At 35.0% G+C, this 13,918-nt stretch overlaps 1 protein-coding gene across 2 annotated transcripts in view; it reads right to left on the bottom strand.

The window, feature by feature from the left end:
- The window catches only part of PIEZO2 (piezo type mechanosensitive ion channel component 2), a 470,115-nt gene that overhangs the window by 306,633 nt on the left and 149,564 nt on the right, over window positions 1-13,918 (bottom strand). For both annotated transcript variants that reach the window (XM_047090354.1, XM_047090353.1), the window contains exon 3: window positions 3,859-3,984. In XM_047090354.1, the coding sequence (XP_046946310.1) occupies window positions 3,859-3,984 (126 nt within the window). The remainder of the gene's footprint in view (window positions 1-3,858; window positions 3,985-13,918) is intronic.

Below are 13,918 nucleotides of genomic sequence, written 5' to 3' on the forward strand. Positions count from 1 at the left end.
GCACAATGGCACCTTTAACAAACCTGCCAGCTAGTCAGAAACTAAATAGGCTGGTTTAAAAAACTCTTTACTACTGCCAGTTAATATTCACAGGGCTCTAGGGGAACGAGAACTTTCAATGACTCAATATTTATAAATGCTACTGTTGTCCCCCAGACATGTGTCTTAGATTCCTGAGGGATCCTGGGAGCTTTTGCTATAATGAGGGTAAGAGTATATGAGTTTCAAATGGGGAAAGGAATAGGTAGGAAAACAAAATTAAACACATATAAATGAGCACATGGTGGTCCTGAATTTGAATATGATTGGGAAATCTGACCTGTGTGGGCTATTGCATTTTCATTTACCAATGTCTTGAGCAGAGAGAAAGCATTCAAAATGCACAGCAATGCTGGCCAAGACACGTTGTGTCTTTTTGTTTGAAATTTTGCTGCTTTGTGTCTACAGATGCCAAAAAAGGGCTACCCTTCAAATGTGGGATATCAAACTAGCTGGGTTTGTGTTTACAACTCTGATGGTGTAATCGAAACTCCAAATGGTCAAGGAACAATAACATTACTGAAGTGAAGTCAACTCTAAATTAAAAGTCAGTGTTTCCATTACCCACTCTAACAGTATTTTCTGGAGTTTATATAACTTGATCATTAAAAAATGCTCGAGGCTGAAAACCTGGTCTGTGTCAATTTTGGACTAACCTAGTTTGCAAAGCTCTGAAGTTTGTTTGCCTGTCCCTTTTATCCCTTTTCAAGAATGTATTGCTTTTAAATGCTACACACGAAACTGGACCAAAAAACTCTGTAACACCCGATGAGCCAACAGTGTTACATGCATCACTCATTTTTCAGAAGAAATTTATGATTTCTGTAAAGTCACTTTCAAGGGGCTTATGACTGAAAGCAAAGAGTTCAAATTCCTTTTTCTAACACAGTCTTTAGCGCATCCCTTCTCTGTTGGTGACCTCATCAAAAATATGCAACTGCAAATTGCAATATCAACTTTTGTAGGGACAAACTTCACATTAGAATTTAACGTGGTAGAAATAAAATTTACTGTTATGATCTCCATTATATCGGCTCTCGGTGGAACAGAATAGAGCTTTTGTATGGAGATGTCAAAAAAGGAAGGGAAGGCAGGATGTTAGATCAGGACATATTCCAGTTACACTGCAGCGAACGATGACAGCAGAAGGTAATTGTGCATGAATAACAATATCTCTGACAGACACATGGAAATATCTTGGTATCTACAAGCCCAAATATTTAGGATGTGAGGTTAGTAAAGGCAGACCTAACTCAAGGTTGAGTTGTACAGAATGCTATGTCAAGAGGCCAGCTTTGAATACACCAAAGATGGCCTCCATACCTTCACCACTGAGAAGTGTGGACTTCTCATGGCATTAATGCAGGGCCCATCCACAGGATCCAGGCAATTTGGACCCTTGCCTGGGAAGGAGGAGACAAGGGAGGAACAAATTTCCATGTGTATGTGTGTGTGTAAGTCTGTATGTCTTCCTGTCTGTCTGTCTCTGTGTCTACCTCATAAGGGAGGCCATACATAGAGTAAATATATTTATAAATGTGGAAAGGGGAATACTGTTTTAACATTTCATATTACATTTGTGTTTTGACTTTTGTAGAATTGTGGCAAATCATCATTTTGATTTAAAAAAAAACCCCAGAAATACCTAGACTCTGGGTCAGAAGAAATGATGAAGTGCATTTCCTAATCTAGACACCCTCCGGTACAGTTGTTTCCACAATATCACTCAGTAGAAATGGGCAAGATATTTATAAACTCAAAATTTTAAAATCTGGTAAGTTGTAATATATCCTGTGATTAAATACTTCCAGTGACAGACAACTCATTATTCATGAAACAGTCTTTTATTCAGACAACCTTCCTTATGATCCTACGAATGCCTTCTTAAGAAATCTCCAAAGGATTTGTGACGGAAACACATGAGAAAATACAGCTTCTGACATTTCTCCTAAGTCCAGAAAGATCTGAACCTGGCCAAACATAATAAATGCTTTTTATCATTATAGCATAACTAAAGGAACTAAAGTGTCATGATTTAAACACTTTATTTTTTCAAGTTTTGAATAATGAGCTGACTTTTACCAAACAGCAAAACAACATTGCTAACAATCCATGTTAACAGTGGAATATTCTTCAGCCACGAAAAGGAACAAAACAGCAATACATGCTACAACATGGATGAACCTTGAGATCATCATGCTACGTGAGAAAAGCCAGACACAACAGGTTACATATCACACAGTTCTTTGATGAAATTTCTAGAACAGGTAAACCTAACAGAGGCAGAAATTAAATTAGGGCTGGGTGAAAAGGGAACGAGAAATAATTGTTCCATGCACGGGGTGGTTCTCTTTGGGGTGATGAAAATTTTCTGGAATCAGATAGCGGGGATGGCTGCACACTCCAAAAACCACTGAACTATATTCCTTACATAGGTGAAATTTGTGGTATATGAATTATATCTCAATGTGAAAAACAAGAACTATATCTTCAATCATAGATTTTTAAATCAAAACCATTTTGATAGGCATTGGTATCCAATGAATTTTGAATTCAATAAAATGGCCAAAATGATTACTAACTTTAGATCTGTAAACTGTAGATTCCTAAAAGTTAGATGGTGAAGGATACTGAATAATTTATAAATATGAATTTTGCTAAAGACTATCTCACTATATTTGTGTTAACAGTCTTTGATTCATGAAGAATTTTGACCTTTTTTTATTTGACAGGAAAGGATAGGTTTACTTCATATCACTTGTGCTTGCTTTTATGAAAAATCAGGAAGTTGAAAACCTACAAATAGGTTCCTCAAAGAAAAACTGACAATTTAAAACAGTTATTATAATCTTTTTCAAATATCTCAGGGTTTCTTTAGGCCTAACTTAAAACAGGTGGAATGTATTCCATCTACTTGAAATGCTTCTGTTTTTTCAAATGACAGTCACACATCGTATAAAAACTGAAGTCAAATTATCTGATAGCACGTTACTTTTGGAAAGATGATGTCACCTAGATGAAGAATATATATGTTGACTTTCTCAGATCAAAACTTCAAAATATAATGCATACAAACATACTATTTCCCTGTGAGTAGCAATAAAATACTCCCAATTAAAAAAAAGAAACTCTGTGTCATTACATTTTTCTCATAAAGTTATATGAAATCTTACATTATACTGTAGAATAGTATAGAGATAGAATAGTAGAATAGGACTGAGGTCACAGTCATAAGTTATTCAATTTCTGTACTCATGTTAATCATGTTAGAAACTGTATATGTCTTGCTTCACTAGCTGTACCATATGCTCCAGGGACTATATATGTACATATACATATATATATGTATACATATATAGTCACCACATATATGTGTGTGTATGTGTGTGTGTATATATATGTGCGTGTGTATGTATGTACATGTGTATATATACATATACATATATACACATATATGCATATATTCATATATACATATATACATACACATATATGTGTGCGTGTGTGTGTGTGTGTGTGTATATATATATATATATATATATATATATATATCTTGATTTTTTTTTAGATTCAGCCCAGTAATAATGTCTTACATACAAATAGGGCCCAAATACCTAATTTTTGTTGAACATTCATTAAGTAATTTACTTGTAATTTTCCATGACAGTTTCCTTATATGTATTTCTCATACAGGATTGCCAAATGACCACAAATGATTGTGGATTTCATGATGTAATTGTTGTACAGATTTCTATAAGCATTACAGCACACAGCTTTATTCATACATAATATGAAGAAAAAAATCACCATAACACTCACAGTTGTAACCAGGTCTGATACGATGTTGAGCTTCCAGGCTGGCCAACGTGATGTGGAAAATGATGTGAAGCAACAGGAAGGAAAGACTGGTGAAGCACAGAGACTTTAATAACCGGCCCGTATGTCCTAGAAGGTAAGAAACACAGAGACGGTGAGGGCGCTTCAGATGCAACACACTCACTCTGACCTTTGCAGCATTCCACGCGGATTCTGTTTCTGCCGAATCTATTACATAGACACACCCAGAAGTGTGTCAAGTGTAATAATTACTCTCTTAATTCTTAGTTTAAAGCTAAAGGTATTTTGTTCCCTTTGTAAAATTGTACAATTAACATTGATTAAAAATCCAATGTGAAAGAACGATGCTTTCCTACTTATTATATGACAAATTACCACAAAATGGACCACAAATAGCCCCTGGCCCAGAAAGTATTATAAGAGAGCTTTGCCAAAGTTAAAGGGGAAAAAAAAAACTATCTTATCAAAGTAGTTTCGGAAAATAGGAAAAGAAGGGAAGTTGCCCAAAATATTTTACAAAGTTAGAGTAACTTTAAATTCAAAATAAAACAAGGCTAGAAAATAAAAAGGAATTTGAAGCCAGTTTTACCTATGAACATAGACACAAATTATTAAAAAAAGATATTTGCCAACCAACTGAATTAGCAGAGTAAAAATAGAATACATCACATTAAGCTAGGGGTTAAAAGAGACCTGTAATACAAAAACAAACGTGGCTTTCGAGGGAGAGGGGTAGAGGGACGGGCAAAATGGATCAAAGGGAGTGAAAGATACAGACTTCTAGTTATGGAATAAATAAGTCATGGGAATAAAAGGTACGGCATAAGGAATATAGTCAATGGTATATATTATAGCATTGCATGGTGACAGATGGTAGCTACACTTGAACACAGAGAAAAACTGAACCACTATGTTGTACACCTGAAACTAATAAAACACTTTGTGTCAACTATACTAAGAAAATAATAATGAGCTAGGGTTTATTTATCACAGAGACACAAGTATTTAACATTAGCAAATGCATATGTGTAAGTCACACACCAGTGGGCTGATATAATTTTCTAAATGGATGCAGAAGAAGCATTCATAAAGTCAAATTCTATTTATGATAAAAGAAAGTAACACTCAATAAACTAGGAATAGAAGGAAATATCCTTAATATGATGAAGGTATTACACCACAGCTAAAACAAGCAATCTACTTGTGGTGGAATTTTAGACATACATTAATGTCAGAGAATGATCAAGGACACTTAATGATCAATGATCAAGGACACCACTTAACATATCACTGGGTGCATAGGCCAACGTTATAAGAAAAAGAATGAAGAATTGTAATAACTACAATTATTTGCAGACAATATGAGCAAATGAAACTATTTGTAGATGATATAATCAATATAGAATGCCAAAGTGAAGCCACAGACCAACTATTAGAATGCCAGAATTCAGAAAATGATTTAGATCATCATATAAAAATCAATATAGTTCCTTTATATTAACAATAATCAAATAGAAAACAAGATACAACCTAAATTAGCAACCAAAACTGTATTGTAAATGGTTTTGCCAATGTATCAACTTGGCTGGACTATAGTCCCCAGTTTTTTAATCTAACACTAATCTAGACGTTGTCATGAATTTAGAGATATGATTGAAGTCCATAATCAACTGACTTTAAGTAAGGATATTATCCTTGATAATTTGGGCAGGGCTGATTCAATCAGTTGATAGTCTTGAAAACCAGTCTGAGAAGAGAGAGAAACTTTCAGGCCATCAACAAACATATTCCAAAATATATAAGAAAAGAATTTTTGAAGAACTCAACAAACTTATTTAAAAATGTATTTGGAAGAACAAAAACCTCAGAATTGCCAGGCCAATTTTGAAATTTTGAGATAAAAAATGGGTGAGGTTTATTTGTCCTACCAGACAATTAAGGTATGCTTTAAACCTGGAAGTTAAAACAAAACAAACAGAAACTTAGTTCCCTTACAGAAAGGAAGAAAAGTCAAATGGAATACCACATACAGTTCAGAAAAAAAAACCTAATTCACTCATATGAGCTTGATGAATGTCAAAGTTGACCCCACAAGCCAAGAGAAGAAGAATAGGCTATCTAGCAGGTGAAAAATCGACTTCAATAAAAAAATAATAAAAATAATACTGAATCCCTGTCATAAAGGTGATCTTCCAGCAAATAAAAACCTAAATGTGAAAGATAACATTCTAAAGTCAATAGATGAAAATATGGAAGAATAACTCTGTGCTTTGGATTTCCATGGAGATTGCCTCTAACATAAGACCCAAAATATAAGCTATAAAAATAAAGATAAATAAATTAAGTAAATGAATAAATAAATAAATAAATAAATAAATAAATAAATAAAGATGAGTTTGACTACATTAAAATAGAAAATTCAATAGACACCACTATAAATAGATTTCACAGACAGATGATCAGCTGGGGCATCTAAGATTAGAGATGACATTACTGAGATTAATATTTCAATAGACAAAGAATGCCTGAACATCAACAAGAAGACCACTGAACCAAGAGAGAAGTGAACAAAACATCTACATAGGTCTTACAAAGGAAAACTTGAGAGGGCAATATATTTATACAGAGAAACTAAAAGTGGAAAGACATTATTTAAGTCATTAGAGTTAAAATCAAAAATGGGTTAACATTTTACACCCATCACATTAAAAAAAAATTTTTTTTAATTTATTTATTTTTGAGAGAGAGAGAGAGAGAGAGAGAGAGAGCAGGGGAGGGGCAGAGAGAGAGGGAGACACAGAATCCAAAGTCGGCTCCAGGCTCTGAGCTGTCAGCACAGAGCCCGATGCGGGGCTTGAACTCACAAACTGTGAGATATGGCCTGAGCTGAAGTTGGACTCTCAACCGACTGAGCCACCCAGGCACCCCTTACACCCATCATATTAGCAAAAATTATGAAATCTATAATATTGGGGTGCCTGGGTGGCTCAATTGGTTGAGCTTCTGACTCCATTTCACGACAGGTCACGATCCCAGTGTCAGGAGATCGGGCTCCATGTCAGGCTCTGCACTGAGCATGAGCATGGAGCCTGATTGGGATATTCTCTCTCTCTGCCTCTGCCCCTCTCCCCGTGCTCTCTCTCTCTCAAATTTATATATATATATAAACATATATAATATGTTTATAAATAAATATATAAACATATGTAATATATAATTATATATAACATAAGTAAATATATAATTTATATATTATATATGTTTATATATAAATTATATATTTACTTATAAATAAATTTATACATAAATTATATATTTATAAATACATAAGCATATATATGTGTGTATATATATGTGTATGTATATATACATATGTGTGTATATATATATGTATGTGTATATAAATGTATATATTTCCATAATATTGAGTTTGAGTTTTTTTCCGAGGGGAAACAATATTACAGTAATAGCGTGAAATTGGTACAGCCTTCCTGGAAGTCAGTACGTAAATACGTCTCAGTCTCTGACTTGGCAGCCACATTCTGAGTTATAAAGTCCAGAGAAATTTTTGCAACAGGTCTACATGGGGACTTGAGTCATAACATTCATCATCCTTGTCTGTAGCAGCAGAGATTTGGAGATATTCTAATTTTCTGCCAGTCAAGAGATGAATATGTAAAAATGTGCTGAATGTGCATCTTGAAATATGTGCAACCATTAGGAGCATGAAAGCAGAACCACCTATGTAGATCTTAAAAAAAAATGGGTTAAAAATAATAAGAAACAAAATGGGACAATTATTTTGCGGGACACAGACCACAAAATAATTCAGATTAACCAAGAACACAGATCTGGAAAAATAACATATATGTTTAACACAAATGTGTTTATGTATAGTTAATATATGTCTAAAACACATTTAAGGAGTTTCCTATGGGGAGGCAGGAAATAGGAATGAGAATGGGGTATGAGAGATGCTCTCTGAATAATCCTAAAATAAAACTGGTCTGTGAATTAAAGAGTACACTTCTGCAACTCTGCTCTGGAGAGGACTAGGTAGGTGCCAGACTGGATGGTCTACATTCTGGTCCTTGGCCTGCCTCTGGTCATGCAACTGGGGAATTGATTAGATGGACCCCCAGGCCTTTGAAACTATAAAGTTTTATGTACAAATAAAATTTATTTATATGACAAATATATACCTGATAAGTATGTAGTATACTTATGAATTTGTATGTATAAATAAATTATATCTTTATATTTACATAATGATAAATACATAAGCTATATATATAATATAGTGCATATAATTTTATATTTAAGTATACTTGTGTTATACACACACACACACACACACACACACACACACACACACTTTAAGATCTAACCAAAAGTTACATTATCTCATTTCAGCATAAAATCCTTCTTTAGTGGTTAAAAAACTGCTTGCCACAGTCTCACTGCCTTGATTACTAATCTGATGTTGGGAAAGAAGAATGAGCCAGGGTTACCTTAAAATACGGAGACACCATTAGTTGAATATCTCTCAGGTCTACTTTCAACAAACCCATACAGGAAAGAGGGATTTCTCGGTAGCCCAAGAGAAGATCCCATCAAAACCTGGGCAATATTTATCTTTGAGGCAAAGTGAGAAACCACACACATGTCCTAACTCACTCTTTTCAGCAACTGTGTTAACCGCCCCCATCCACTGCCATGGTTGCTGGGGCGATGGCTCTCCCCAGGCTCTGAGCTCAGGGTATTTACTTCTGTGTTTCTAATGTTGACGTGGAAGCATTAGTGAATGCTGCTTGCGTGGACCTAAGACAGAGGAGCCCATAAAATACCCTCAGGGAAAATACGGAACAGTCCCCCCCCCAAAAAAAAATGAAGCATAAAGATTTAAAATGTCACAAACATAAAATATATATACAGCTAAAATGTACATTTCATTCTAAAATGCATTTTCTTCAGGTTTCTCTAACTTTTGACATAATATACTTTTGGCATGTGGTCAGTTACTTAGAAACATAGCTTAAGGAAGTTAAATTTTATTAGCCTTTTAGGAAAATGAAAAGCTTAAAATAAAAGGAAGCAGAAGGGAAGGGAATTAATCTTCTGATTTCTTCTCAATTCTACTGTAGTTTTTATTGCTTTCATTAGGGACAACTAAGGATTAACACACAGAGATAAAATTTTCTCAAGATCAGTCAAATAATGTATACTTATATGATATGAATAACTGGGTTTTACTTATCAAGTATTCCCTTACAGTAACATTTCTTGATTTATATATTATACATATATTATGTATATAATATATAAATATTGTATGTGATATATAGATGGCATATGTGGGACACATAAACAGTTTCCCAAGACACTGTTTTGCCTCAAAGATAAATATTGTGCAGGTTTTGATGGGATCTTCTCTTGGGCTACCGAGAAATCCCTCTAAGGGTTTGTTGAACGTAGACCTGAGAGATATTCAATTGATTTTATCTCCCTATTTTAAGATAATCCCGGTTCACATTGTGAATATATTCTATATGTATATCCACAGTGTTGTGAAACCATTGCTTCTATATACTTTACAAAACATTTTCATCACTCCAAAAGCATCCATGAAGCAGTTACTTTTTCTCAATTCCTGCTTTTCCTTCTCCCTGGAAACCACAAGTCAGCTTTCTGTCTCTATGGATATTCCATATAAATATTATCATACAATACGTGGCCTTTGGCGTCTGGCTTCTTTTCCCTTAGCATAATGTTCTCAAGGTTCATCCATGTTGTTGTGTGTGTACTTCACTCATTTTATGGCTGAGTATTATTCCTTTGTATGTATGAGCATTTCTTCATTTATTCATCTGTTGATGGATATTTAGGTTGTATCTACCTTTTGACTACTGTGAACAGTGCTGGTGTGGACATGTACGTACATGTATTTATGTTAGAGTACTTTTTCCACTTATTTTATGTACATACTTAGGAAATGAATTGCATATGATCGTATGGTAATTATATATTTAGCTTTTCGAGGAGCAGCCAAGCTATTCCCACATTTTACATTCCTGCAAACCATGCACAAGATTTTCAAGTTCTCCATATCTCTGTCAGCACTTGGTATTTTCTGATTTTTTAAATTATTATTTACTATAATAATGAGTCATTCTAGTGGATGTCAAATGGTATCACATTGTGGTTTTGATTTCCATTTCCCTAATGACTAATGATGTTGAGCATCTTTTCATGTACCTGTTGGCCATTTGCACATCTTCTATGGAGAACACTCAATTCTATTTTATTGGCTTACACTTTTATCCTTATAGAAATTCCATATTGTTTTGATTACTGTAGCTTTGGAGTGAGTATTAAAATCTATTAAAATCAGGAAGTAGAAGCATGATTGCTGAAACTTGATTCTTCTTTTTTTCAACCGTTTTAGCTATTTGGGACCCCTTGCAATTCCATATGAACTTGAAGATTAGCTTTTTTTATTTCTGCAAATAAAGGCCATTGGAATTTTCATTGGATTCGCACATTATCTACAGCTTGTTTGGGGTAATAATGACATTCTTAAGGATATTAAATCTTCTAACCCATAAGTACAAGATACCTTTCCCTTTATTTCAATCTTCTTTAATTTGTGTCAGCATGTTTGACATTTTCAGTGTACAAGTCGTTCACCTGGTTAAGTTTATCTGTAGGTATTTTATTATTTGATTTGCTAATGTAAACAGAATTGTTTTCTTAATTTTTCTACAGATTGTTCATTTCCCATGGGCAGAAACAAAACTGATTTTTGTGTATTGATCTTTTGTGTGTGTACGTGTCTGTGTCTGTGTGTGTGTGTGTTGATCTTGCATCCTGAAACTTAGCCGAATTTCTTTATTAACTCTGGTAGTATTTTTGTAGATTCTTTGAAATTTTCTATATGTAGGAACATGCTATCTGCAAATAAGAACAGTTTTACTTTTTCTTTTCTACTTTGGTAGTCTTTTACTTTTTTTCACCCAACTTCTCGGCCAGAACTTGCTGTACAATGTTGACTGGCAACTGTAAAAGTAGATGGACGTATTCATTTGCTAAGGCTGCCAGAACAAAGTACCACAACTGGGTGGCTTAACCAACGGAAATTTATTTTCTCACAGTTCTGGAGGCAAGACATCCAAGATCAAGATGTCAGCAATTTCTGGCTTCTTCTGAGGCCTCTCTGCTTCACTTGCCCTTGGGTGGATGCCTTCCCATTAAGCCCTCACATGGTCTTTTCTCTGTGTACATGTACCCGTGGTATCTCTATGGGTCCAAACATCCCCCTTCTATAACACCAGACAGACTAGATTAGGGCTCACTCTAATGGCCTCATTTTAACTTACTTCTTTAATGGCCAAATATGGGTCAATTGAAATGATTGTTATTTTTTCCCCTTTTGTCCTATTCATGTTGTGTGTTACACTGATTGACTTTCTTATGTTGAACCATCTTTGCATGATAAAATAAACTCCACTTAGTCACAATGTGTAATCCTTTCAAAGTGCTATTTTTGCTTGTATTTCACTGAAGACTTCTACATCTATATTCATAAAGGATACTCGATTGCAGTTTTGTTGTTTTTTTTCCCCTTTTGTGTTGTCTCTGGCTTTGTTACTTGGTAACACGGGTACCACAGAATGAGTTAGGAAATATTCCCTCCTATTCTATTCTAGTTTTTGGAAAAGACTGAGAAGTATTGGTGTTAATTTTTCTTTAGATATTTGGTAGAATTTATCAGAGAAGCTATCTGGTACAAGACTTTGCTGACAGGTTTTTGATTACTGATTCAATTCTTTACTTTTATAAGTCTGTCTACATTCTCTGTTTCCTTTTTGTGTCAATTTTGGTAATATTTATGTTTCTAGAAAATTCACCATTTCAATTAGGTTATCTAATTTGTTGGGGTATCTTTGTTCATAGAACTCACATAAAATTATTTTTTAAATGTTTTTTAACATTTATTTTTTTTTTAAGGTTTATTTATTTTTGAGACAGAGAGAGACAGAGCACGAACAGAGGAGGGGCAGAGAGAGAGGGAGACAGAATCGGAAGCAGGCTCCAGGCTCTGAGCCATCAGCGCAGAGCCCGACGCGGGGCTGGAACTCACGGACCGCGAGATCGTGACCCGGGCTGAAGTCGGATGCTTAACCGACTGAGCCACCCAGGTGCCCCTAACATTTATTTATTTTTGAGACAGACAGAGACAGCGTGTGAACAGGAAAGGGGCAGAGAGAGAGGGAGACACAAAATCCAAAGCAGGCTCCAGGCTCCAAGCTGTTAGCAGAGTCTGATGTGGGGCTCGAACTCACAAACCTGAGCTGAAGTTGGATACCCAACTGACTGAGCCACCCAGGCACCCCACATATAATTATTTTAATTCTGTAAGGTTGGTAGTATTGTCTCCACTTTCATTTCTGATTCTATCATTTACATCTTGTCTCACTTTAGATTTGTGAATTTAGCTAAAGGTTTGACAATTCTGTTGATCTTTTCAAAGAACCAACTTTTGTTGATTCAACAAATTCTCAATTAATTGCATTCAATAAATTTTGGTATATTGTGCTTCTGTTTCCTTTTGCCTGTAAGGATTCTCTAATTTCCCTTGTAATTATCTCTTTGACCCACTGGTTTTTAAGAACACATTATTTAATTTCCATGTATCTGTGAATTTTCCACTTTTCCTTCTGTTATTAATTTCTAGCTTTATTCCCTTGTAGTTTGAGAAGATGCTTTATATGATTCAATCTTTAAAACTTTCTTGAGTATTCTTTTATGGCCCAACATATGGTCTCTCCTGGAACTATGTCATGTAAACTTGTGAAAATTATGCGTTCTCTTACTCTTCAGGGCAGTGATTCTCTCTCTCTCTCGCTCTCTCTCTTTGTCTGTATATATATAATTGGTTTATAGTATTGTCCAAGTCCTCTTTTTCTTTATTGATCTTCTACCTAGGTGTTCTTTCCAGTACTGAAAGTGATCTAGTGAAATATTCAATTACAACTGTAGAATTGTCTATTTATCCTTTCAAAACTGTCAAGGTTTGATTCCCATATTTGGGGCTGTGTTGTTTGGTGAGTACATGTTTATAATTGTCATATCTTAAATGTTTTATTTATTTTTAAGAGAGAGATAGCATGCAGGGGAGGGGTAGAGAGAGAGGGGGACGGAGTATCTGAAGCATGCTCCACGCCGACAGCAGAGAGCCTGACGCGGGACTAAAACTCACAAACCATGAGATCATGACCTGTGCCAAGTCAGACATTCAAACTGAACCACTCAGGCGCCCCAATTGTCATATGTTTTTGATGAATTGATCTTTTATTGATATAGAATGCTTCCTTTGTAACAGTTTTTTTTATGTAAAGTATGTTTTGTATAATATTAACGTAGCCATTTCTGCACTTCTTCGGTTATTATTTGCATTGAATACCTTTTTCCATCTTCTTCACTTTTAACCAACTTTGTATTTGGATTTTAAGTGAGATTCCTGAAGACAACATACAACTGAATCATGTTTCCTTATCCATTTTACCATCTTTGCCTTTCACTGGAGAGTTTATATAAAAATGATTACCACTTATATAAAAATGATTACCGGGGCGCCTGGGTGGCTCAGTCAGTTAAGCGGCCGACTTCGGCTCAGGTCATGATCTCGCGGTCCGTGGGTTCGAGCCCCACGTCAGGCTCTGTGCTGACAGCTCAGAGCCTGGAGCCTGTTTCAGATTCTGTGTCTCCCTCTCTCTGACCCTCCCCCGTTCATGCTCTGTCTCTCTCTGTCTCAAAAATAAATAAACGTTAAAAAAAATTAAAAAAAATGATTACCAAAGATATACTTCTGTCTCTTTGCTATTTTTTTCTGTCTGTCTTATATCCTTTTTGTTCCTCACTTCCTCTATTACTTCCTTCTTTTGTGTTTAATTGATTTTTGTAGGGTACCATTTTGACTGCCTGCTCATTTTCTTTTGTGTGTATATTTTTTAGACATTTTCCTATTCATTACCATGGGGAT

The sequence above is a fragment of the Lynx rufus genome, unplaced genomic scaffold (genome assembly GCF_022079265.1).
Source record: "Lynx rufus isolate CCGP_SWC_20201006 ecotype Redwood Valley unplaced genomic scaffold, mLynRuf1.p SCAF_29, whole genome shotgun sequence".
Classification (NCBI taxonomy): Eukaryota; Metazoa; Chordata; class Mammalia; order Carnivora; family Felidae; genus Lynx; species Lynx rufus.